This window comes from Oncorhynchus mykiss, chromosome 11, assembly GCF_013265735.2.
Source record: "Oncorhynchus mykiss isolate Arlee chromosome 11, USDA_OmykA_1.1, whole genome shotgun sequence".
NCBI classification, from domain to species: domain Eukaryota; kingdom Metazoa; phylum Chordata; class Actinopteri; order Salmoniformes; family Salmonidae; genus Oncorhynchus; species Oncorhynchus mykiss.
Window position 1 is genome coordinate 58,746,252 of NC_048575.1, and position 26,914 is coordinate 58,773,165.

The 26,914-nt window shown below is 41.7% G+C and overlaps 2 protein-coding genes across 3 annotated transcripts in view; one reads left to right on the forward strand and one right to left on the reverse strand.

Annotated features, from left to right (window-relative positions):
• Positions 1 to 3,316: 3,316 nt before the first annotated feature.
• Positions 3,317 to 9,690, reverse strand: c11h12orf65 (chromosome 11 C12orf65 homolog). Its single transcript, XM_021621602.2, has 2 exons — positions 9,207 to 9,690; positions 3,317 to 4,114 (listed from the first exon to the last, which is right to left on the reverse strand). The coding sequence occupies exons 1-2, from the start codon at positions 9,477 to 9,479 to the stop codon at positions 3,884 to 3,886; spliced, it is 504 nt and encodes a 167-aa protein (XP_021477277.1). The 5' UTR covers positions 9,480 to 9,690; the 3' UTR covers positions 3,317 to 3,883.
• Positions 9,691 to 16,349: 6,659 nt separating this feature from the next.
• The window catches only part of LOC110536071 (membrane-associated phosphatidylinositol transfer protein 2), an 88,719-nt gene continuing 78,154 nt past the window's right edge, over positions 16,350 to 26,914 (forward strand). For both annotated transcript variants that reach the window (XM_036935919.1, XM_036935920.1), the window contains exon 1: positions 16,350 to 16,960. The gene's annotated coding sequence lies outside the window, so the exon portion shown is untranslated. The remainder of the gene's footprint in view (positions 16,961 to 26,914) is intronic.

Below are 26,914 nucleotides of genomic sequence, written 5' to 3' on the forward strand. Positions count from 1 at the left end.
TGACACAATGAACTCTGAGAAGAAGTTGGTGAACCAGGCGAGGTAGTCATTTGAGAAACCAAGGCTATGGAGTCTGCCGATAAGAATGCGGTGATTGACAGAGTTGAAAGCCTTGGCCAGGTCGACGAAGACGGCTGCACAGTATTGTCTTTTATCGATGGCTGTTATGATATCGTTTAGGACCTTGAGCGTGGCTGAGGTGCACCCATGACCAGCTCAGAAACCAGATTGCATAGCGGAGAAGGTAAGGTGGGATTCGAAATGGTCGGTGATCTGTTTGTTAACTTGGCTTTCGAAGACCTTAGAAAGGCATGGTAGGATAGATATAGGTCTAGCGTCTCCACCCGAAGAGGGGGATGACCACAGAAGATTTCCAATCTTTGGGGATCTCAGACGATATGAAAGAGAGGTTGAACAGGCTAGTAATAGGGGTTGCGACAATTGCAGCGGATAATTTTAGAGGGTCCAGATTGTCCAGCCCAGCTGATTTGTAGGGGTCCAGATTTTGCCGCTCTTTCAGAACATCAGCTATCTGGATTTGGGTGAAGGAGAAGCGGGGGGGGGGCTTGGGCAAGTTTCTGTGGGGGGTGCAGAGCTGTTGGCCGGGGTAGGGGTAGCCAGGTGGAAAGCATGGCCGGTCGTAGAAAAATGCTTATTGAAATTCTCGATTATCGTAGATTTATCGGTGGTGAGTGTTTCTCATTGCAGTGGGCAGCTGGCAGGAAGTGCTGTTATTCTCCATGGACTTTACAGTGTCCCAAAACTTTTGGGAATTTGTGCTACAGGATGCACATTTCAGTTTGAAAAAGCTAGCCTTAGTTAGGAAAGCAAACTGTGTATATTGGTTTCTAACTTCCCTGAAAAGTTACATATCGCGGGGGCTATTCGATGCCAATGCAGTATGCCACAGGATGTTTTTGTGCTCGTCAAGGGCATTCAAGTCCAGAGTGAGCCAAAGGCTATATCTGTTCTTAGTTCAAAATGTTTTGAATGGGGCATGCTTATTTAAAATGGTGAGGAAAGCACTTTTAAAGAATAACCAGGCATCCTCTACTGACAGGATGAGGTCAATATCTTTCCAGGATATCCGGTCCAGGTCGATTAGAAAGGCCTGCTCGCTGAAGTGTTGCCTGCGTTTGACAGTGATGAGGGGTGGTCGTTTGACCGCGGACCCATTACGGACGCAGGCAATGAGGCAGTGATCGCTGAGATCCTGGTTGAAGACAGCAGAGGTGTATTTAGAGGGCAAGTTGGTCATGATGATATCTGAGGGTGCCCGTGTTTACGGATTTAGGGTTGTACCTGGTAGGTTCCTTGATAATTTGTGTGAGATTGAGGGCATCTAGCTTAGATTGTAAAACGGCCGGGGTGTTAAGCATACCCCAGTTTCGAACACCTAACAGTACGAACTCTGAAGATAGATGTGGGGGCAATCAATTCACATATGGTGTATGGGGGCTGAAGGGGGTCTATAACAAGGGGCAACAGTGAGAGACATTTCTGGAAAGGTAGATTTTTAAAAGTAGACATGTATAGTATGACAAAACTCTGCAGGCTAACTCCGCCCCCTTTGGTAGTTCTAACTTGGTGGGAAATGTAGTTGGGGATGGAAATTTCTGAATTTTTGGTGGCCTTCCTAAGCTAGGATTCAGACACGGCTAGGACATCAGGGTTGACAGAGTGTGCTAAAGCAGTGAATAAATCAAACTTAGGGAGGAGGCTTCTGATGTTAACATGCATGAAACCAAGGCTTTTACGGTTACAGAAGTCAACAAATGAGAGCGCCTGGGGAATAGGTGTGGTACTGGGGGCTACAGGGCCTGGGTTAACCTCTACATCACCAGAGGAACAGAGGAGGAGTAGGATAGAGGTACGGCTAAAGGCTATAAGAACTGGTCGTCTAGTGCGCTGGGAACAGAGAATAAAAGGAGCAGATTTCTGGGCATGGTAGACTAGATTCAGGGCATAATGAACAGGCAAGGGTATGGTAGGATATGTGTACAGTGGAGGTAAACCTAGGCCTTGAGTGACGATGAGAGAGATTACATCTCTGAAGGCACCAGTTAAGCCAGAGGTGAGGTCTCCGCATGTGTGGGACAAAAGAGCTATCTAAGGCGTGTTGAGAGGGACTGGGGGCTCTACAGTGAAATAAAACAATAAGTACTAACCGAGACAGCAGTAGACAAGGCATATTGACATTAGAGAGAGGCATAGAGTAACCACGGATGTTGATCGAGAGAGCTAAGACAACAACTGTTAAATGGCGATGAATGGGCAGAGAGGGTCAGTTAGGTACGCACAGGACCTGAGTTTGAGGCTGGGGCCGACAGATAAACAAAAAGGTGTTCCTAATATTAAATATACACTCAGTGTATATTTATATTCCAGACTATGATATTGCTCATTCTAATATTTCTTAATTACTTTTTTTATTTTGGGGATTTGCATGTATTGCTTTGTATCGTTAGGTTTTACTGCACTGTTGGAGCTAGGAACATAAGCATTTTGCTACACCCGACCAATAAAATTGTGAAGGTGAAGGTTCACTTACTGTTAGCAGTTTTAGCATAGATTCACAGTTTTTTTGCCGTAACAGTGTTGTCTCGTGTGTTTCATAACCATGTTATTATAACAATTCAATAATGATGACGGAAGACAGGAATCAGTTCAACCATTTATCTAAAACGAGCTTGGTCTACAACACATACAACCCCCATGATGCTCTGCGGCACAACCCCAATACAACTTAAAGACAATGTTTTTATTTTTATTCCCTCTCGAGTTTCCATTAGCTTATGAACTGTCGCCGTAGTTCAAGTAAATGTGCAACGCAAAATACCTAGGTGGGAACCTGTTAAAGGTGCACAACAAGTATATATTATGTATTGGTAAAATTTGTTCTCTGTGATATGAACGTTCCAAAGGTTTCCAAAAGCGTATCACAAGCAGGGATTATTCATGTTTCTAAACATTTAAACAGAGCATCAGGACTGTAGTACACATTGGCCCAGCAGTGGTCCATATGTTTCACTGAAAATAGGGAAGGCTGTATGCCTCCTTGGGTTCTCGCGATCTAGTACTTGCTGTGTGAAATCTACTATGTACCATTGGGGTCTGTATAATTTGACGTTTCATGGACTCAAGAACTTAATTGTGTGTTTTTATCTTTTTCATTTGAAGGTATCATTCACGCCAGGGGGCTTATACGTGAATGCTTGGCAGAAACCGAGAGAAATGCAAGGCTCCAACAGGTAAGGTGCAAACAAAGTTATTGGATTGGACCAACTCTCCAGACTGAAGATCAAAGACTCAAAAGACAAAGGCCTTTGATTTTATTTATTTCCAATAAAAGTATTGAGTAAAACGTCATTGTTTTTTAAAACTGAGGTGGCACCTTGGGCTTCAACAAAAAAGTTACCCATGAGCTGTACTTGACAGGAATTTCCTGGTTTTATGTGTTCCCATTGCCTAAAAATGCATTGTATGTAGCAAAGCCCCTATCATTTAGTGAAACTCATATGGATTTTAGAGTGTAAGAGTGTATAAAGGGCATTTTGACAATGGAGGAGTAGTAGCTTGTATCTTTTAACATATTTAAGCATGAGTGACAACAAAAGGGACAGTGCCAAACACACTGATAAACACACCACATTATGAATTAACCATTGTAATAAAGCCATTGTTTGCTTCTTTGTATTTATTACCCAGTGTAATAAAACTGAATTTCATTACAATTACAGAAAATACTGACATCATTCCTGTATTTTAGACAGTTTGATGACAATATAATTGATTTCAATAGGTGCTCTTTATTTACAATGCAGATCATGATGAGGTAGGACATATTTGTTGATCAGACTAAATGTTTGTTCATGCATACTTTTCATCCCCTGTCATCCCCTGGTTTGAAGTCTGTCATCAGTGCCTCTTTGAAAAGTCTCTTCCTCTCCAAATTCTCGTTTGCCGATTTCCTCTTGTCTTGTTTCCTCTGTATAGACTCCTTCTTATTCTTCAGAATGTCACTCTCTTCTCCCTTGTAGGTGACCTCAAGCTTCTCCCTCATTATCTGCCGAGCTCTTTTGCGGTTTGTTTCCACCGATCTGGTTTGATGGCACTGAATTACGAGAGAGGAGTGAGCAATAAAAATGTACAGATTACGGTACCTCCTAAACAGGTGTCTAGTGCTGATGGAGCACCTCAGTCTTTTCAATTTGAGAATACACAGAAAATGTATTCTGATCAATTCTAAATAAATTACTTAATTACCACAAATTCAATGAAAAACAATAGAATGACAATCCAAATAAATTCGTAGTCTATAGCAGCCTAGAGGCAGGTAAATGGTGGCTTCTTCCCTGTCTTCTCTCTGGCGGTGGTGAGAATGATGAACTGTAGGCTACATGTGTGCACTGCAGAGGCCCGTTGGAGGCTTGACAACTTTAGCCAATAAGATTTTTTATTATTATTTTTTTTTAATTCAGCTGTGTCTGCCTTGATGTTCATAAATCTCCACCAACCCTCTCTTGCGCAGTGGAACCCAGAACGATATGTGACCACTTGGTTACGGTGACACCGTTCTGCCGAGGACACCCAAAACAGAGTGGCTACTGCAAAGCCCAAGAGCCTGACCACCTCTGGAGGTTGCTGTAGCCCTGCTTGGGATATTTAGCCTATATTGACTATTGGTTGAGATGCAGGGGCGGTTCTACCTTGGTATGTCTGGGTGGAAAATTGGAAATGTGAATTTTGGACAAATTAGAGGTAATAATGCTTTTAAGTTATAGTCTATTGAGATGCATGAATACATCACATCAAAAGCTTGATTTTATGATTGTTTTAAAACAAATTCCCTTCAATTCTACCTAGTAATGATATGTTCACTTCTTGGTCAATTGATTTGATGATTAAATCTATGCAAATAAATTCTATGAATTGATAGTTCCTCTGTTTTATTTTATTCTGTAATAGGGTATATTGAAACCAAGTGTTCAAGCTAATTAAATTAGTTAATTTAGCTCTGTCCTTTAAGAACCCGAAGGGCGCTCCAATAGTTTAAAATCACTTTTGCCTACAACTAATAGTCCTAGTCATCACTTATTACATTCTTATTACAAATAGAAGATTATCACTTCTCACAATGGTGCTCGTTAGAGTAGTTAGATCAATGTCTCACAAGATCACAATCTCTTAATTTGTATTTTACATAAATAACAACTGACTATAATACATACCATAGCATAGTAGGCCTATAACATTACTGTTACACCAAAAACAACTCATTTCTAATGAGATTTTAGGATAGTTAGCCGAAGCTGAATAGTCCAGAAAAAAAAATCATGCACCAAAACTCAGAGCCACAAGGGAGGATATATGTTTTGATTGAAACAAAATAAAAGGCAAATATTTTTTAACATAATCTGCTCTAATTTACAATAGTCCAGAGAGGACATATAAATAGGAAGGAATTGTTCCCTCATTATGGCGAGATCACAGGAACCACTTCATCAAAGAGCCCTGTGGCTGCGTTGATAACAATGCGGGGCATTTAAGCCCTGAACGATGCCTGACAGGCAGCTCCGTCTCCCAGGCTGCGTGCCACACCCCAAGACCACAGCCAATCGCATGCAAGGAACAACGCAGCTAACTTTGCTAGTCTTGTGAGCAAGCTAGTTAGCTATGTAGTCTTGTTAGCTAGCAAGTGTAGGATAAAATTCATGACTATGGGTGATTTTCCAGTACATATATTATGCACTAATATAAGTAGTAAACAGAATGAATATAAGTTTAATTATTAGATATGTGCAAGCAGAATAAAGGCTGAGCTCAGGTGAATGAACAGAGCTGGGTCAACATGGAGTTAATCACTAGACATGTTAAAACAGAACATAGGCAGAACATATATGCCTGTGCTGTTGTAGGCCTGAGGGGAGTCATTACCTGGTCCTGTGACTGGCTTTAGGGCATGCAGTTGTATTGTATATGTATGGCTGTGCCATTACAGGCTTGGGGAGAGCCATTGTGTAGTCCTATGAGTATAATTGGACAGACACCTGCATTATGTGTGTCTTATTTTTGTACTATTGCTATGGATACACAACCAATAGAATCTGTAAACAAGCAAGAATTGAGACAGAAAGATAATGGTGGCGAGAGGCAGGGGTGTTAATCATCTACATAGAGGGGAGTGAACATGTGTGTTATCTGAAGGTGGAAACCTATAAGACCTGAGGTGTGTGGCAAGAGAATTTAGTTATTTTATGGAATTGCTCGGTTTAGTTACTATCAATATTTCCACGACACAAGCTAACTTGTTATCTATACTGGTTGTTAACTTGCGTAACTGGATCATATTTACAGTGGGTGAGCTCCATTCCTGACAGGCTGATCAGATTAAATTTCAGCCTTTGAGGCTGATAAATCAGGATGCTGCTTTGTAGGCGGTTTCATAGTTCAGGCTCCTTGCAGGCATATTAGCTGTGAAAGTGCTTTAGAGGCAGATGCATATCTGATCCAAAGGGTGAGCTCTATTCCTGGCAGGCTGATCTGATTCAATAGCATATATCATGATGCTGCGTTGTAGGCTGTTTCATAGGTAAAGTTTCTTGCAGGCATATTAAGTGTCAGTGTGTTATAGGCTATTGAATCTTATCAGCCTGCCAGGAATAGAGCCCACCCAGTCTTGATCATATACATAATGCGCTCTGCTAATCTGCCTGCAATGGCCTTTACCTATGAAACAGCCTTCAGGATAGAATCCTGACTTATCAGCCTCTGAGACTGCTATTGGATCTGATCAGCCTGTCAGGAATGGAGCACGCCCACTCTGTAAATGTAAATATTATCCATAAAACAAGAAGTGTCCCTTATAATTATATACATCAGTTATGCAAGCTAACAACCAGTATATATAAAAACCAAGACTAGCCAAGTTACAGTGCTTTCAGAAAGTATTCACACCCCTTGACTTTTTCCACAATTTGTTGTGTTACAGCCTGAATTTAAAATGGATCAAGTTTAGATTTTTTTTTGCCACTGGCCTACACACAATATCCCATAATGTCAAAGTAGAATGTCTTTTTTTTTTAAATGTTTACATACTAATAACAAATGAAAAGCTGAAACGTCTTGAGTCAATAAGTATTCAACCCCTTTGCAAGCCTAAATACATCCAGGAGTAAAGATCTGCTTAACAAGTCATATAATAAGTTGCATGGGTCTCACTCTGTGTGCAATAACAGTTAACATGATTTAAATGATTACTTAATCTCTCTACCCCACACATACAATTATCTGCAAGGTCCATCAATCGAGCAGTGAATTTAAAAAAAAGACAGGCAAGGTTTTCCAATGAAGAAAAAAAAGAAGCAGACATTGAATATCCCTTTAAGCATGAAGTTATTAATTATACTTTGGGTGGTGTATCAATACACCCAGTCACTACAAAGATACAGGCGTCCTTCCAACTTTAACTCAGTTGTCGGAAAGGAAGGAAAACGCTTTGGGATTTCACCATGAGGCCAATGGTGACTTTAAAACAGTTAGTCACAGAGTTTAATGGCTGTGATAGGAGAAAACTGAGGATGGATCAACAACATTGTAGTTACTCCACAATACTAACCTAACTGACAGAGTGAAAAGAATGAAGCCTGTACATAATTCAAATATTCAAAAACATGCATCCTGTTTGCAACAAGGCACTAAAGTAATACTTTATCCAGAATACAAAGTGTTATGTTTGGGGTAAATCCAATACAACACATTACTTGTAATCGTTTAAGGACTGGGGAGTTTTTCAGGATAAAAAATACAACGGAATGGAACTAAGCACAGACTCATGGGTGTGACTACTCAGGTAAATTAGATATTTCTGTATTTCATTTTCAATACATTTGCAAACATTTCTAAAAACATGTTTTCATTGAGTCATTATGGGATATTGTGTGTAGATGGGTGAGAATTCCGGCTATAACAACAAAATATGGAATAAGTCAAGGGGTATGAATACTTTCTGAAGGCTCTGTAGCTGCGTTGTTGCTTACATGCAATTGGCTGTGGTCTTGGGGGTGGTATACAGCCTGGGAGACAGTGCTGCCTGTCAGTCATCATTCAGGGCTTAACTGCCACACAAGGGCTTAGCTGCCCAAGAGCTCTTAGCTCAAGGTAAGGGACATTTAGCTTTCTAACATTCTAACTTATAAACTGATGAGCTCCAAACATAAATGAAAGCATGATGTTAGCATGAAATGTACCATACCTTAGTGTAGCAATAAATTAAAACAAATGTGCAGATGGACTGTGGGTTCTGCCACCTCAGACATACTGTCAATCTATTATCAATCCGCCCTCTCCTATTTATAGAGTTCATCTCATGATCTCGACAAAACATGTTTTGAAAAGCCTACTTTTTATGTCATGATCATGAGATAAATAAGTTGTTCACTCACAAACAGTAATTCAAGAAGATTGAAATGCATAGGCTATTCCCATTAAACTGATTGAGATCAATCAAATGATTGCCATGCAGATGCAGTTAGACCAGGTAAAACAAATAATTATCATTCATGATTGACAGTGATGGTCTATTTTGAAATTAGGTATGCCTAACTTGGTGTTTTATGGTATAAAAATATAACATTTTCTTGAGACAATATGGGTGGGCATGGGCAGACTTTGCAATTGGAGGATGCATTTCATGCATATTCTATAATAGGGCTCTCAAACTCTATTCCAGGAGAGCTATCCTGTAGGTTTTCATTTCAACCCTAATCGAGCACATCTGATTCTAATAATTAGCTGGTTCATAAAATGAATCAGGTTAGTTACAACTGGGGTTGGAGTGAAAACATACAAGACGGTAGTGCTCCAGGAACTGAGTTGGAGAGCCCTGTAATGATAGGTTATTCAATAGGCTACATCTGTCCATACAAACTTTGATAGAGGAAATAAGGACGTAATTTACATATTTTGTTGCGCTCCCTCAACTAAAAAATTAGCACTACACCACTGTTCCTAAATGGGGCACCTTGCCCACATTTATGGGGAACCTAAAATACCCCCATACATCATATGCATATGGAAGTATGGCCCAGGAAGGATAGATAGCCTATCAAAACGCTTATGTATTTCGTGTTGTCCATGTGTAATGTTGGTTGTCTTATGGTCATCATGAACTAAAAAAGGCGTCATGTAATATGTTAGATAGTCACCTTAACGACAATGCCAGTTGGGATGTGCCTGAGCACCACACAGTTGCTGGTTTTGTTGGTCGCCTGACCACCAGGTCCAGACCCTCTTACAAACTGCTCGTCCAGCTCGTCTTCATTTAGGACAGGGAGATCAATGTAATCTTTCTTACCGGCGGTCTGAACATGTGCCAAGCTAACGGGTGGCACAGTAAAAAGTGGAGGTCGTCCTGAGGTTCCCCATGTTACCTTCCCCGTCACTTGAAAGATCAGGTTAACGAATAATCTTGACGACATTTCCCTCCCGAATTACGTGAGAGGGCTCCGTTTGCATTTACACTAAACGTGATATCTCTCTTTACACTGTTTCAATAATGCAGCAGACAAATATAGGCAAAAAATATGATTGTTTACACGTGTAAATACAAAAGAAACAATCACTTCCTCTTCAGCCTCAGCAAATCAAGTTCACCGTTTACTTCTTCTTCCCTCCTGTATTGGTGGCTATGAACCAACAGTGGCACACTATCGCCACCACATGGACTGAAGTATAAGGAGAACCAACACCTCAGTGAAGGCTATCATGGCTGTCTGACATGATTTCCTTTTACAATGACCTTTTAATGTATTCTAGAGCATAATCAAATGGTAAAAGGGATCTAATTGGGAAAGCAGAGTCAGACAAAACCCTCTATATGCAACAATTCCTTTACCTTTTCACGATCAAATGTTGGTCTGTGGAAGTAGATTTATCATGTGTGCCGTTTATACAGTGCCTTCAGAAAGTATTCCCCTTGAGTTTACCACATTTTGTTGTTTTACACCCTGAATTTAAATTTAATTGTGATTTTATACCCCATAATGTCAAAGCAGATTTTTTGTATTCAACATTTTTACAAATGATTTATAAAATAAAAGCTTAAATTACTTGAGTCAGTAATTATTCAATACCTTTGTTATGGCAAGCCTAAATATGTTCAGGATTAAAAATGTGCTTAACAAGTCACATAAGTTGCATGGACTCACTCTGTGTGCAATAATAGTGTTTAACATGATTTTTGAATAAATACAGTGCCTTGCGAAAGTATTCGGCCCCCTTGAACTTTGCAACCTTTTGCCACATTTCAGGCTTCAAACATAAAGATATAAAACTGTATTTTTTTGTGAAGAATCAACAACAAGTGGGACACAATCATGAAGTGGAACGACATTTATTGGACATTTCAAACTTTTTTAACAAATCAAAAACTGAAAAATTGGTCGTGCAAAATTATTCAGCCCCCTTAAGTTAATACTTTGTAGCGCCACCTTTTGCTGCGATTACAGCTGTAAGTCGCTTGGGGTATGTCTCTATCAGTTTTGCACATCGAGAGACGGACATTTTTTCCCATTCCTCCTTGCAAAACAGCTCGAGCTCAGTGAGGTTGGATGGAGAGCATTTGTGAACAGCAGTTTTCAGTTCTTTCCACAGATTCTCGATTGGATTCAGGTCTACTATACTTTGACTTGGCCATTCTAACACCTGGATATGTTTATTTTTGAACCATTCCATTGTAGATTTTGCTTTATGTTTTGGATCAATGTCTTGTTGGAAGACAAATCTCCGTCCCAGTCTCAGGTCTTTTGCAGACTCCATCAGGTTTTCTTCCAGAATGGTCCTGTATTTGGCTCCATCCATCTTCCCATCAATTTTAACCATCTTCCCTGTCCCTGCTGAAGAAAAGCAGGCCCAAACCATGATGCTGCCACCACCATGTTTGACAGTGGGGATGGTGTGTTCAGCTGTGTTGCTTTTTTTGTTGCCAAAAAGTTCAATTTTGGTTTCATCTGACCAGAGCACCTTCTTCCACATGTTTGGTGTGTCTCCCAGGTGGCTTGTGGCAAACTTTAAACGACACTTTTTATGGATATCTTTAAGAAATGGCTTTCGTCTTGCCACTCTTCCATAAAGGCCAGATTTGTGCAATATACGACTGATTGTTGTCCTATGGACAGAGTCTCCCACCTCAGCTGTAGATCTCTGCAGTTCATCCAGGGTGATCATGGGCCTCTTGGCTGCATCTCTGATCAGTCTTCTCCTTGTATGAGCTGAAAGTTTAGAGGGACGGCCAGGTCTTGGTAGATTTGCAGTGGTCTGATACTCCTTCCATTTCAATATTATCGCTTGCACAGTGCTCCTTGGGATGTTTAAAGCTTGGGAAATCTTTTTGTATCCAAATCCGGCTTTAAACTTCTTCACAACAGTATCTCTGACCTGCCTGGTGTGTTCCTTGTTCTTCATGATGCTCTCTGTGCTTTTAACGGACCTCTGAGACTATCACAGTGCAGGTGCATTTATACGGAGACTTGATTACACACAGGTGGATTGTATTTATCATCATTAGTCATTTAGGTCAACATTGGATCATTCAGAGATCCTCACTGAACTTCTGGAGAGAGTTTGCTGCACTGAAAGTAAAGGGGCTGAATAATTTTGCACGCCCAATTTTTCAGTTTTTGATTTGTTAAAAAAGTTTGAAATATCCAATAAATGTCGTTCCACTTCATGATTGTGTCCCACTTGTTGTTGATTCTTCACAAAAAAATACAGGTTTATATCTTTATGTTTGAAGCCTGAAATGTGGCAAAAGGTCGCAAAGTTCAAGGGGGCCGAATACTTTCGCAAGGCACTGTACCTCATCTCTGTACCCCAAACACACAATTATCTATAAAGTCACTCAGTCGAGCAGTGAATTTCAAGCAGATTCAACCACAAAGCCCAGGGAGGTTTTACATTGTCTCACGAAGAAGGGGCCTATTGATTGGTAGATAGAAAAAAATTAAACCTTGAATATCCCTTTGAGCATGGTGAAGTTAATAATTACACTTTGGATGGTGAATCAATACACCCAGTCACTACAAAGATACAGGCATCTCTCATAACTCAGCTGCCGGAAAGGAAGGAAACCGCTCAGGGATTTCACCTTCACCTCAGCTGCCGGAAACGGATGGATCAACATTGTAGTTACTCCACAATACTAACCTAATTGACTGAGTGAATAGAAGGAAGCCTGTACAGAACAAAAATATTCCAAAACATGCATCCTGTTTGCAATAAGGCACGAAAGTAAAACTGCAAAAAATATGGCAAAGAAATTATCTTTGTATCTTTGTGTCCTGAATACAAAGTTATGTTTGGGGCATATCCAACACAATACATGTTGTATTGTATGTATCTCCATATTTGTTTACTTTTTTACTTTTTTTAATTTTACCCCTTTTTCTCCCCAATTTCATGGTATCCAATTGTTTTTTAGTAGCTACTATCTTGTCTCATCACTACAACTCCCGTACGGGCTCGGGAGAGACGAAGGTTGAAAGTCATGCGTCCTCCGATACACAACCCAACCAAGCCGCACTGCTTCTTAACACAGCGCGCATCCAACGCGGAAGACAGCCGCACCAATGTGTCGGAGGAAACACAGTGCGACAAGGACATCCCTACCGGCCAAGCCCTCCCTAACCCGGACAACGCTAGGCCAATTGTGAGTCGCCCCACGGACCTCCCGGTCGCTGCCGGTTACGACAGAGCCTGGGCGCAAACCCAGTCTCTGATGGCACAGCTGGCGCTGCAGTACAGCGCCCATAACCACTGCGCCACCCGGGAGGCTGCATCATGTTATGGGTATGCTTTTCATCGGCAAGGACTAGGGAGTTTTTTTAGGATGAAAAGAAGTGGAATAGAGCTAAACACAGGCAAAATCCTAGAGGAAAGCCTGGTTCAGGCTGCATTCCAACTTTCACTGGGAGAATAATTCAATTTACAGCATGACAATAACCTGAAACTCAAGCCAAATATACACTGGAGTTGCTTACCAAGATGACATTGAATGTTCCTGAGTGGCCTAGATACAGTTTTGAAATGCTTGAAAATCTATGGCAAGACTTGAAAATGTCTGTCTAGCATTGATCAACAACCAAATGGACAGAGCTGGATTTATTAAAAAAAATAAAAAAAAGATCCTCAAAATGTTCCATACACACAAAAAAGCGTGTTTATCTCAAATTTTGACAACAAATTTTGTTTACATTCCTGTTAGTGATCATTTCTCCTTTGCCAAGATAATCTGTAGACCTGATAGGTGTGGCATATCAAAAAGCTGATTAAAGAGCGTGATCATTACACAGGTGCACCTTGTGCTGGGGACAATAAAAGGCCAATCTAAGATGTGCAGTTTTGTCACACAACACAATACTACAGATGTCTCATGTTTTGAAGAACCTTACAATTCGCATACTGACTGCAGGAATGTCCATCAGACCTGTTGCCAGAAAATTGTATGTTAATTTCTCTACCATAAGCTGCCTCCAACGTCATTTTAGAGAATTTGGCAGTACGTCCAACCGGCCTCACAACCGCAGACCACGTGTAACCACGCCAGACCAAGACCTCCACATCTGGCTTCTTCACCTGCAGGATCGTCTGACAGGGTGCTGAGGAGTATTACTGTCTGTAATAAAGACCTTTTGTTGGGGAAAACAAATTCTTATTGGCTGGTCCTGGCTCCCCAGTGGGTAGGCCTATGCTCACCCATGACTGCGCCCTTGCACAGTCATGTGAAATCCATAGATTAGGGCCTAATGAATTCATTTCAAATGACTGATTTCCTTATATGAACTGTAACTCAGTAAAATCTTAGAAATTGTTGCGTGTTGCATTTTTATTTTTGTTTCCAACAGGACAATAACCCTAAGCACACTGCCAAGACAACGCAGAAGTCTCTGAATGTCTTTGAGTGGCCCAGCCAGAGCCCAGACTTGAACCCGATTGAGCATCTCTGGAGAAACCTGAAAATAGTGGTGCAGCGACGCTACCCATCCAACCTGACAGAGCTTCAGAGGTACTGCAGAGAAGAATGGGACAAACTCCCCAAAAACAGGTGTGCCAAACTTGTAGCGTCATACCTCAGAAGACTCAAGGCTGTAATTGCTGCCAAAGGTGCTTCAACAAAGTACTGAGTAAAGGGTCAGAATATTTATCTAAATCTGATATTTCCAGTTTTTATTTTTAATACATTTGCAAACATTTCTAAAACGTGGGAAAATGTGGAAAAGTCAAGGGTCTGAATACTTTCCAAATGCACTGTGTATTGTATATAGTGGTGTGTATAGCAGTAGTTATATAGGATGAGCCTTGACTAGAATAGTATATACAGCACATATGAAGTGGGTAAAACAGTATGTAAACATTATTAAAGTGACCAGTGTTAGCTGAATATGTAGATAGGGCAGAAGTCTCTAAGGTGCAGGGTAGAGTACCGGTGATATCCAGCTAGTAACAGTGACTAAGGTTCAGGACAGGGTACTGGGCAGAAGCCGGCAAGTAGTGACTATTTAACAGTCTTGTGGCCTGGACATAGAAGCTGTTTTTCAGTCTTTCGGTCCCAGCTTTCATGCACCTGTACTGTCTCCGCCTTCTAAATGGTAGGCGAGTGAACAGGCTTGGGCTGAGGGCGTCTAAGACCAATGCAATTTTCAAGGTTGATAATAGAGTACTATTCCTTTAGACACCACCAAAAGATCGGAACAGGTGATTCTCAGTTTTGTTTAGAAGGAGCTTGATTCTCATATCTGTTGCATCCATATTATATCACACAAGTGAGAAGGTTTCTGTGGGTCTGGCTCATAGACTGTATATATAAAGGTCTGGCTATAAACAATGCAACATGTGACTGCAAGGCCCCATCTTGTTTTAAAGCATTCAACATTAAGCGTATACAAAGGAAAAGAGACCAGATTTCCAAATATTTCACTTTACTTTATGGTTTCTTTTGGCTTTTAAAAGGATAGTTCACCCATATTCCAAAATTACATATTTGTTTCCTTACCCTGTATGCAGTCAGAGATATATATATGGTCACCATCAACTGTAGGCTGGGTTTTCATGCTGCTTCCTGTAGAGCACCACTGTGGAGGTGTCATAATACCAATCAAACCAATAGTTTTTCCACCGTTCATTTTCCCATTGGGGATATTAGAAATACTTCAAATAAGGGCTGTGTTTTGTGTAGACTAACCGTGGTGTGACATTTTAATAACCATGTAAATCTCTCGGACAAGGTGACTTTTATCACTATATTCGGCTCTATTTACTCTCAGATTCGAAAATGCGAATTAGCGTCAAACTAGACATCGTGCAAAACTACAAATCCCTGCAAGCTCCTGCATGTCATCTCTAGCTGATACCTTTGCCAACGGGTATTGTGTCAACTTAAAACTAGCTGAAGACAGTTCACATAATTGTCCATTTGAAAAACTGTAGCCTATTTATTAATTAACACTTTAGCTAACATTTGATAGTTATTCCAGAGATTCTTACTTTTGCCTCCATTCAGATCATCATGGCATTTGTAGTTCTTTATGATAGCTACATTAGAAGCTAATTAGCATTTTATTTTTGGGCGGGGTAAATAAAGGTGAATATAGTGATAAAAGACACCTTGTCCTAGAGAGGTTTACACAGTTATCTAAACATCACACCAGGGTAAACCTACACAAAACACAGCCCTTATTTGAAGTGTTTCTAAAATTAATGCTGGAAAAATGATTGGAATCATTTCCTTGCGTGTCCTCTAGGTTTATGGGTATTTTGAATCATACTGTGGTACTCTATACCAATTGAATAGATTTTACATTATTTGAATTTAATGTTAAGCCTTATTTCACTGTCGTATGCACAACCTTCATTTTTCCTTCGTAAGAATGCATCATATAGAGAGAAATAGTAATGGCATCTTTTTGTACGCAGTAACTCCGCCATGGGTCTTTGTACAAAACCTATTGGGAAACGAATGGTGTTTTTGGAGGGGTTTTTGGATTAACGCCAAAAATCAGGTATGTGGTAAACACAGGTTTAGGAGATAATCTTCATCAGCTAATGTCACTTTTTGTGCATTTTTTAAGCATTTATGTAATAAATAAAGCACATAAAAGCCTCATAATGCATAAAGCTCATGTTAACTAACGCATAGGATCTCCTAAACCTGACTTCATTTTCCGGAGTTTTTCCCCAAACCCTATTCTTTACCCATGGGAATGGCTGAAATAACCAGAGGTAACACATTTCCGTTTGCGGAGCATTTGGCCAATGTACGAGCATTTGGCCAACAGGGGGCGCATTCCATTTGGCCTGAGCTCGAGAAGGAAGCAAATTCATAGTTGTGGTTCACGTTCACAGCAAACAAGACTAGAGGCAACCCTCAGAAGCTCAGGATTGCGAGTATCTTCACCATATTGTCGCAATACTCTTGCTTCAAGTGGATTTACGGACTTCGGTTTTACCGGTGTTTGAATCCAGAGCGTCTTTTTCGCTTGAGCGTTAACTGAAGTGATGAAGGCAACTCGCGTGTGAATTACTACTGGAAACAATAACGTTTTAGTAGACTATATGGATTTTCCGTCGGTTGTCAATACTTGACCCCGCTTTTTATCGGTTTACTACCATACAGTTTGGGGCCAACGTAGTTATTTGTTCAAGGAAATGTGAGGACTTGGATGCAGCTCAAGAAAGATGATGACCCGAGGCTGTCCCTAATTCCTGTTTACATGAAGTAGTTCAACTATCAAACGTCCTCAAGACAACGGAAAGGAAACGGACTAAATTAATTGTTGGCTACATTGTAACATTTCAAGCTGGCAAGTAATGGCACTTTTTATTTTCTATGTCTGCTGAGTATCCCACAGAGGAACCAAAACGCGCTCGTGACCGAGAGGGAACGGCCAATTAACTTTGATTTTGGGTAAGTCCTAAGCAGTATTCTATTTCAGCGTGCGAGTGCGCATCCTTTTTATGCATGTGATGAGCATTGCGAGCCATCAATTTGTGATTACCATGTCGCGATGTTGCTAGGTAACTGACTTGTGTAAAGATGGTGGGTTTACTTTGGGTCACAGTGAAAAGCGCGGAACAATTTCAATAATTTCCTCCACAGACCGCAGCAATTCAAAATCCAATTGCATATGCAGTGTTCATTATTCTCTCAATAGCTCACGATCAGAGATGTCTGTCTAGTAGTAGGTGAATGATGCGATGCAGTAGAATCATGCTTGATTCCCTTGACTTGTTACATTGTTACCACTATCTACAATCTCTTTATCAGCACACAAGAGATCAACTAATGCAGGAGAGAGTTAGTCAACAACTCTGGATTTGTTGTATGCTGTTGAAAAGAAATGCATTATAACACGAAAAACAGTTCCCTATGTCTGGTTTTTGTGGATTACTTGTTGCCATTGAGTGATTTAAAAATGAGCCTGTTTGGGTAACTTTGACATTTTCGCCGATTGGGAAAGGGGGATACCTAGTCAGTTATGCAACTGAATTCCTTCAACTGAAATGTGTCTTCCGCATTTAACCCAACCCCTCTGAAAGAGAGAGGTGCCGGGGGAACAGTGGGTTACCTGGCTTGCTCAGGGAACGAACGACAGCTTTTAACTTGTCAGCTTTCGGTTACTGGCCCAACGCTCTAACCACGAGTACCATGTTGCAACATACTGTATGTACCTTTCCACTGTACCTTTCTTTTCTTGAGGTATCTGCAGCTACGGATTCAGTACTGATTCATCATGCAAGTGCCCAACCCATGCTTATCTCAACAATATTGAGAGCTGTTGCAGGTTGCCCTTTGTGTTGTTCTTTTGTCGTTTAGGTTGTAAATATTAGTCAGTTATCTTCTGACACTGTGGCCCATCTGAGTTGCTGTGTTCATAGTTTGTCATCTTCTATTTTCACATGATGTATTTTCCAACAAGGTTTGCAGCTGAACTGTGCCTGTTTTTTTATAACAGGGTAGTAATGATATTGATTGGAGCAGTCACATATGGTAGTCTCTTTGAGTGATCTTGGGTTTTTCGTCCAGGTTTTGTAATGGTCTCTCGTCAGTCTGAAAAATAAAAAAAAATAAAACTAATAAACTCTGACTGCAGCATCACCTGCACATTTATTCCACTTTATTTGTCTGTCAACAAACAAATAAAGAAGAGAAAGAGAAATAGTGTGCTGTTTGTCCATCAATGCCTCTTAATATGTGAATTCCTGACCATGTCTCTTAATGCAGCTGTCAGTTGATCAGGTTCTGTGGGCTTCTATGGTGAGGTGCTCTCCCCAGTCTACTGTAATTGAGGCCAGTGTGACTCACTCTCCAGTGCTGACAGAGGCCTGTGACCACTGCTGCCCATATGGTGGCTCTGCACTGAAGGGCAGCCCTGACGCAGTGCCACTGTTCTGGAGGGAGGCCGCACTACCACGGCACACTACCCACTCTCTGTGCCACTGTACTGAAAACATTCACATTCTTTCTGCAACTGTATGCTTGTTGGGCCAAAAGGCGCAGGTTTCTCTTTAATTATTTGGTTGACAAAGTAGCTGAACCCCCCTACTGTAGCAGGTTGTGAAGACTGATGGTGACTCCCTCTCAGGCCTGTGTAAAGGACAACATGGCATCACTCCAGCCATACACCATCAACTCACTGATAGAACTGATGTCCCCCTCACGCACAATGACATCAACAATACACGTCTACTGCCAGAAATAGATAAAGGGATTAAAAGTGCATAGGCTACTTTGAGGAGATGTGAGGAAACTGTTATTACACAGCTTTTTATTTTTAGGATGTTGTAAACAGTGGAATTCCTGCCTTTCAAAAATGGACGACAGGCGCACTAGATTCTTAAATGGCAAGTTGTTATTTTGAGAACTCTGTAGGTGTTGATGTGTGTTTTGTTATGTGCACAGGATCTTTGCACAGATCAATTATCCTTCATGCTGGGCTTGTGGGAACTTGTTTTGTATCCTGATTTACAGTCATTTTTACTTAATTCAGTATCCCTAAAGAGAGTGACAACAAAGCCAAATGCAATAGGCGACTTGAAATAAATAGTATGTACATTTTTTGCTGTCTGAATTGATTTCGTGGCATATCTTTGCCTTTACTTCCCCAGTGCACACCCAGATGCATGGACAGGTAGTTCAGCTTCATTATACGCTGCAGATTGTTATGTTTGCGTTCCCTGTTCAAAGCACATGTCAGAGAAACTGATTTATAACAGCATAAAGTGTGAAAAGGAAAGTTAGTCACTGGGTATCTTCTCACAATCTTCTCAATCTTCTCACTTCAATTTTTCCCTGTATCATGAGGCTGAGATTACTGTGTTCCCCAACCCCTGGAGTGGTGTTTGATGATACTTAAAATAAATACAATTCCACTCAAACTATCTTTTGGTATTTGTTTCATTAGTGCACTGTTGATGCAGTCCTAAAATGTTTTGCAAGCCTGCAATCAAGTAGTTTTCATGATAAAGAACTTTCAAAATACAGAAATACAGCCAGTGATGCATTTTGCGTCATACCGGCTGTATTTCTGCCCAACGTGAATGGCAAGAGCTCAGACACACATGGAAAATGAAATGACCCCGGGAATCGATAGAACATCGCTCAGAGATGCCCAAAAACGATATAACATAAAAAACGGGTGAATCTTTGCTTTAAGGGGGAGGAGGACTTGAGGTGAAGAAGATCTATTATAGCCATCAGGATAACCACTAATACCCACTGATCCAGGGAAACTCCTCACTCTCACTTGATTGTTGTGGTGTAATGGTACACATATTCATACCGACCCGTTCATTACGGGAGCCTCAGTTTGGTCCACACTGTGAACCGGAAGGAATACATAAAAAAACGGCATATTTACAAAATAAAAACACTTGGTCTATAGGCTATGCCTACACGGTTGTAGGCCTATGCATCTTGAGTAAATCTGGTGATTCAGGCTATTTTGTTAAAAATCTAATAAATGTATTTGTCACATGCGCTGAATACAACAGGTATAGATAGACCTTACAGTGAAATGCTTACTTTACAGGCCCTTAACCAACAATGGAGTTTTAAGAAAGTACAACAAAAATAAAAGTAAGAAATAATTACAGGGCAGCAGTAAAATAACAATAGCGAAGCTACATACAGTGGGTACCGTTACAGAGTCAATGTGCGGGGGCCCCGGTTGGTCGAGGAGATGTTGTGACTATGCATAGATATTAACAGAGAGTAGCAGCAGCATAGAAGAGGTGGAGGGGGGCAATACAAACAGTCTGGGTAGCCATTTGATTAGATGTTCAGGAGTCTTATGGCTTGGGGGTAGAAGCTGTTTAGAAGCCTCTTGGACCTAGACTTGACGCTCCGGTACCGCTTGCCGTACAGAAGCAGAGAGAACAGTCTATGACTAGGTGCCTGGTATAGAGGTCCTGGATGGCAGGAAGCTTGGCCCGGTGATGTACTGGGCCGTACCCACTACCCTCTGTAGTGCCTTGCGGTCGGAGGCCGAGTAGTTGCCATACCAGGCAGTGATGCAATCCATCAGGATGCTCTCGATGGTGCAGCTGTAGAACCTTTTGAGGATCTGAGGACCCTTGCCAAATCTTTTCAGTCTCCTGAGGGGGAATAGGTTTTGTCGTGCCCTCTTCACAACTGTCTTGGTGTGCTTGGTCCATGTTAGTTTGTTGGTGATGTGGATGCCAAGGAACTTGAAGCTCTCAATCTGCTCCACTACAGCCTCGTCGTTGAGAATGGGGGCGTGTCCAGTCCTCTTTTTCCTGTAGTCCACAATCATCTCTCGTGTTGAGGATCAGCGTGGATAATGTGTTGTTACCTACCCTTACCACCTGGGGGCGGCCCGTCAAGAAGTCCAGGATCCAGTTGCAGAGGGAGGTGTTTAGTCCCAGGGTCATTAGCTTAGGGATGAGCTTTGAGGGCACTATGGTGTTGAACGCTGAGCTCTTCAATGAATAGCACTCCGACAGGGAGAGGTTGAACATGTCAGTGAAGACACTTGCCAGTTGGTCAGCGCATGCTCGGAGTACACATCCTGGTAATTCATCTGGCCCTGCGGCCTTGTGAATGTTGAACGGTTTAAAGGTCTAACTCACATCGGCTACAAAGAGCGTGATCACACAGTTGTCCGGAACAGCTGATGCTCTCATGCATGTTTCAGTGTTACTTGCCTCGAAGCGAGCATATAAGTAATTTAGTTCGTCTGGTAGGCTCGTGTCACTGGGCAGCTCTTGGCTGTGCTTCCCTTTGTAGTCTGTAATAATTTCCAAGCCCTGCCACATCCGACGAGCGTCAGAGCCGGTGTAGTTTTATTCGATCTTAGTCCTTTATTGATGCTTTGCCTGTTTAATGGTTCGTTGGAGAGCAAAGCGGGAATTCTTATAAGCTTCCGGGTTGGAGTCCCGCTCCTTGAAAGCGGCAGCTCTAGCCTTTAGGCCAGTGTGGATGTTGCCTGTAATCCATGGCTTCTGGTTGGGGTATGTATGTACAGTCACTGTGGAGGCGATGTCATCAATGCACTTATTGATGAAGCCAATGACTGATGTGCTGTACTCTTCAATGCCATCGGAGGAATACCGGAACATATTCCAGTCTGTGATAGCAAAACAGTCCTGTAGTTTAGCATCTGCTTCATCTGACCACTTTTTATTGACCTAGTCACGGGTGCTTCCTGCTTTTAATTTTAGCTTGTAAGCAGGAATCAGGAGGATTGAATTATGGTCAGATTTGCCAAATGGAGGGCGGTGGTGAGCTTTGTACATGTCTCTGTGTGTGGAATAAAGGTGGTCCAGAGTTTTCTTTTCTTCCCCTCTGGTTGCAAATTTAACATGCTGACAGAAATGAGGTAAAACTGATGTAAGTTTCCTTGCATTGAAGTCCCTGGCCACTAGGTGCGCCGCGTCTGGATGAGCGGTTTCCTTTTTGCCTATGGCGGTATACGGCTCATTGAGTGCGGTCTTAGATGTCTGTGGTGGTATGTAGACATCTAAGAAAAATACAGATGAAAACTCTCTAGGTAGAAAGTGTGGTCTACAGCTTATCATTAGATACTCTACCTCAGGCAAGCAATAGCTAGAGACTTCCTTAGATACCATGCACCAGCTGTTTACAAATATACACAGACCGCCACCCCTTGTCTCACCAGAGGCTGCTGTACTATCCTGCCGATAGTGTTTAACCCGCCAGCTGTATGTTATTAATGTCATCGCTTAGCCACGACTCGTGAAACATACGATTTTACAGTTTTTAATGTCCCATTGGTAGGACATACGTGAATTGTATAAATTATTGGAGACAGGCGCAGGAATTCGTAATAGGGGGGTTTAATACGCCACCCAAAATATACAACATGCCATGAAAAGGCACGGGGATGAAGCCCAAAACAAACACACAGGGATGTAACCCAAACAAAAGAGCAAGGTTAAACCTCTAATTAATACACAGGACGAGACCCGCAATACACTCCACGGGCGAGACCCGTAATAACAAATGCACAACAATACACGGGAAGAAACCCGTAATAACAACTGCACAATACACGCAGCACGAAAGCCGAAATAACAAAGCACAGGTACTCACAGACCAAGGACATGGGAATAAGAACTGACAAAACAATGGTGAACAAAGGGCACATTCCCCCTAAACAGGGGGAATGGGAATCAGGTGTGCGTAAAGTAACAGTTCAGTGACGCCTAGAGGCCGGTGATGTAGACCTCCGGAACTGGTGCACGGAATGAGCAGCAGTACCTGGGGAATCCGTGAAACCAATCTCCTTTCACAAAATCTGTGTCTTTCTCCTGCGAATGACTGGGATGAGGGCCGGTAATAAGAGACGGTAGCAGCAGCATTATGTACAAAATAAATTACAAACAATGGGAAAAAACAAACAAAATAGCACGGTTGGTTAATAAGAGCCAATAAGACGGCAGCCATCCTCTCCGGGTCCATTATTAAATGTAACAACTAGAGCCTAGCGTATTTCGAACTATCCTTTTGTGAGTTACAGCGGGCGGCTGGTAGCCTAGTGGTTAGAGTGTTGGGCCAGTAACAAAGGTTGCTGGATCGAATCCCCGAGCTGACAAGATAAAAATCTGTCATTCTGCCCCTGAACAAGGCAGTTATCCCACTGTTCCCTAGTAGGCCATCATTGTAAATAAGAATTTGTTCTTAACTGACTTGCCTAGTTAAATAATGGTAAACTTTTATTTTTTTAAATAACTAGTTCTGTATGATGCCGAGTGATGGGGTCGATAAACCAGAATTGGACCAGAACCAGAATTCATCATCGTTTAAATCTCCAGTTTTGTTCAACATTTTGGCTTCCAAGTAAATTAAACTGCCGATGGACAGACAGTTGTGGGTAAAACGTTAACGGTATGTCGCCATGCTCAACGAGCTGCCAACACCTCAAATATGTTGAAACATATACGCCAACATCTCCCCAGTATACCGGAGCAAGATGGAACCGCAAACAAACAACAACACATCATCTCCCCTCTGTATTCAAGCAGCCCTTGGCAGCTGCTTCTGACCTGTCCGAAGGATTTTCTAAAATTTGATTTGTACTTTTCATTATTTTTTATTTGTACAATTTTAACCCGTTTTTCTCCCCAATTTTGTGGTATCCAATTGGTAGTTACTGTCTTGCGTTATCGCTGCAACTCCAGTACAGACTCGGGCGAAGGTCAAGAGCTGTGCGTCCTCCGAAACACAACCCAACCAAGCCACACTGCTTCTTGACACAATGCCCACTTAACCCAGAAACCAGCCGCACCAATGTGTCTGAGGAAACACTGTACACCTGGCGACCATGTCAGCGTGCTTTGAGCCTGGCCCGCCACAGGAGTCGCTAGTGCGCGATGGGACAAGGACATCCTTGCCGGCCAAACCCTCCCCTAACCAGGTCTACGCTGGGCCAATTGTGCGCCGCCCCATGTGTCTCTGGTCGCGGCCGGCTACGACAGAGCCTGGACTCGAACCCAGAATCTCTAGTGGCACAGCTTAGACCACTGCCCAACACGGGAGGCCCTTGGCCAAAGGAATTACAAGAGCCATAGGTAGGCTATGTTTATGTTTTTTATAGTGTTTGGTTTATAGCCGGTGGTTGAGAATAGAGGGTTTCAGCACCTCGAGAAAGCTAGTGTGTAGAATAGTACTCAAATATGTAAAGGAGGATATTGCATATTTCTACCATTGTGTACCTATTTAGGATACATCACCATGAAGAGAATGACATTTATATCCATAATTAAGCATTTCGGTGTTGTATAGATCAGGGACCCAATATGAAATTCTGCGATTGTGTTACATGGTGTAAATCCACTTCGCTTACAGTAGATCAGTGATTTTTATAGTCCCGTGTACCCCTTCAAGCATACCCCCTTTAGCACCAGGGTCAGTGATAACCAGGGCACTTCTGTATGTTGTGAAAGCGTTACATGGTTGCTGCCCATATCATTGCATATTGCAGAAAATACACGAGGGGGGACAGACATGCCAAAGGAATGTCTGACAGCTTGAAAGATGTTTTGAACGCTACATTGAAAATGGTTAACTTTGTTAAAGCAAAGTTAAAAAGTTAACCATTTTCAATGTAGCGTTCAAAACGTCTTTCAAGCTGTCAGACATTCCTTTGGCAGCAAGAGCCTCTCGGTGTTTGCTGCAGTGTACCCAAGTGGCATCGGGAGCATATCAGGGCACAAGGCGAGACCCAGATGCAAACACTGGAGGCAGATGGTTTGAGTCTTTGCTATTTATTATATTCAAGATGGGTAGGCAAGAGAATGGTCTTGGACAGGCAAAAAATCAAAACCAGTTCAGAGTCCAGGAGGTACAGTGTGGCAGGCAGGCTTGAGGTCAGGGCAGGCAGAATGGTCAGGCAGGCGTGTACAGAGTTCAGAACAGGCAAGGGTCAAAACTGTGAGGACTAGTAAAAGAGAACAGAAAAGGCAGGAGCACGGGAAAAACATACTGTTTGACTTGGAACATACAAGACGAACTGGCACAGAGAGACAGGAAACACAAGTAGAAATACCTCAGGGATAACAAGTGACACCTGGAGGGGGTGGAGACAATAACAAGGACAGGTGAATCTGATCAGGGTGTGACAGAGCAACTGCTTGCAAAGCTGTCCAGTACTTAAAAAATATCCTCTCCCGGTTTGCAGAAGAGGATGTCTTCCTTAATTGACCCCCCATAAACGTAACGGGCATATACCAGGAGCTGTGCCAGGCCCGCCACGTCTGACTCATCCAGCTGTAACGCATAGAATTCACTGGCTTGTATGCGAAGCAGTAAGAATTTCAAAACATCTCCTGCAATGTCACTGATGCGTCGTGAAACAGTGTTGTTTGATGAAGACATTGTCTGTATAGTTTTTTGAGCTGTTTATGACTTCAAGCCTATCAACTCCCGAGATTAAGTTGGTGTAATCGATGTGAAATGGCTAGCTAGTTAGTGGGGTGCGAGCTAATAGCGTTTCAAACGTCACTTGCTCTGAGACTTGGAGTAGTTGTTCCCCTTGCTCTGCAAGGGCCGCGGATTTTGTGGAGCGATGGGTAACGATGCTTCGAGGGTGGCTGTTGTCGATGTGTTCCTGGTTCGAGCCCAGGTAGGGGCGAGGATATGGACAGAAGTTATACTGTTACACTGGCAATACTAAAGTGCCTATAAGAACATCCAATAGTCAAAGGTATATGAAATACAAATTCTATAGAGCGAAATAGTCCTATAAATACCATATTAACTACAACCTAAAACCTCTTACCTTGGAATATTGAAGTCTCATGTTAAAAGGAACCACCAGCTTTCATATGTTCTCATGTTCTGAGCAAAGAACTTAAATGTTCGCTTTTTTACATGGCACATATTGCACTTTTACTTTCTTCTCCAACACTTTGTTTTTGCATTATTTAAACCAAATTGAACATGTTTCATTACTTATTTTAGGCTAAATAGATTTTTATTGATATATTATATTAAGTCAAAATAAGTGTTCATTCAGTATTGTTTTAAATGTCATTATTACAAATACATTTTAAAAATCGGCCGATTAATTGGTATCTGCTTTTTTTGGTCCTCCAATAATTGGTATCGCCGTTGAAAAATCATATTCGGTCGACCTCTATAAGACGCTTCTAGACCCTTCTTATTAATAGTATCTGTTGCTTTTATACATGTCTCACTACTCAAAAGTCGTCTTAATTCTCGCTCAAAAAAACCCTGTGCCTTATTTTTCAAATTGGCTTGTTTTGTTTCTAAATGTCAGCACAAGAGTGAAGGTTTCCTCGAGTTGTGAGATACTACTTTTGCACATATAACACACTGGGGCTGAGGAAAGGCACTATTCCCAATATAAGTGAACCCCAAATCAATATTCATCATATTTGCGCATCTTCGATGATCCAGCGTCCCTGTCTGTTGTTCGGTGCTTTCCCGGGTTAGGGGCAGTAGGTCTTTGGCTGCATCAGATTCACAACTGTCAGTGTCCATGCTAGCTGGGCTAACAACAAATGTAGAATTACTGATGCCAGCATTGATGTGCTCGTGGAAGCAGAACAACTTGTGTCATCGACAGGTGCAGGAGTAGTACTGCTGGTAGTAGCAGTACTACCAGTAGAGCTGGTATGTGTCTCTATGGACGTGGGGCTTTTTTTTTAACCATATATCCATTTTTGAGTAAACTGAATGAGCATCAGCAAAGTTTGACTACATACGGACAGTTAGTGGAATTCCCGCGAAAGAGTAATGCTTAATGTGATTCGATGTTAATTATTTGACTAGGCTACCTGTATTTGACATTGTGTTGTTATTTCGCTGAACACTAGATGGTTTAATTTCATTTTTGGCAGTGAAACGGGCAAAAAA

Coding starts and splice junctions, on each gene's coding strand:
- c11h12orf65 (XM_021621602.2), bottom strand. CDS start 9,479: ATGTCGTCAAGATTATTCGTTAACCTGATCTTTCAAGTGACGGGGAAG. Junction 4,115..9,206: donor CAACTGGCATTGTCGTTAAG/GTGACTATCTAA, acceptor CTCGTAATTCAG/TGCCATCAAACCAGATCGGT.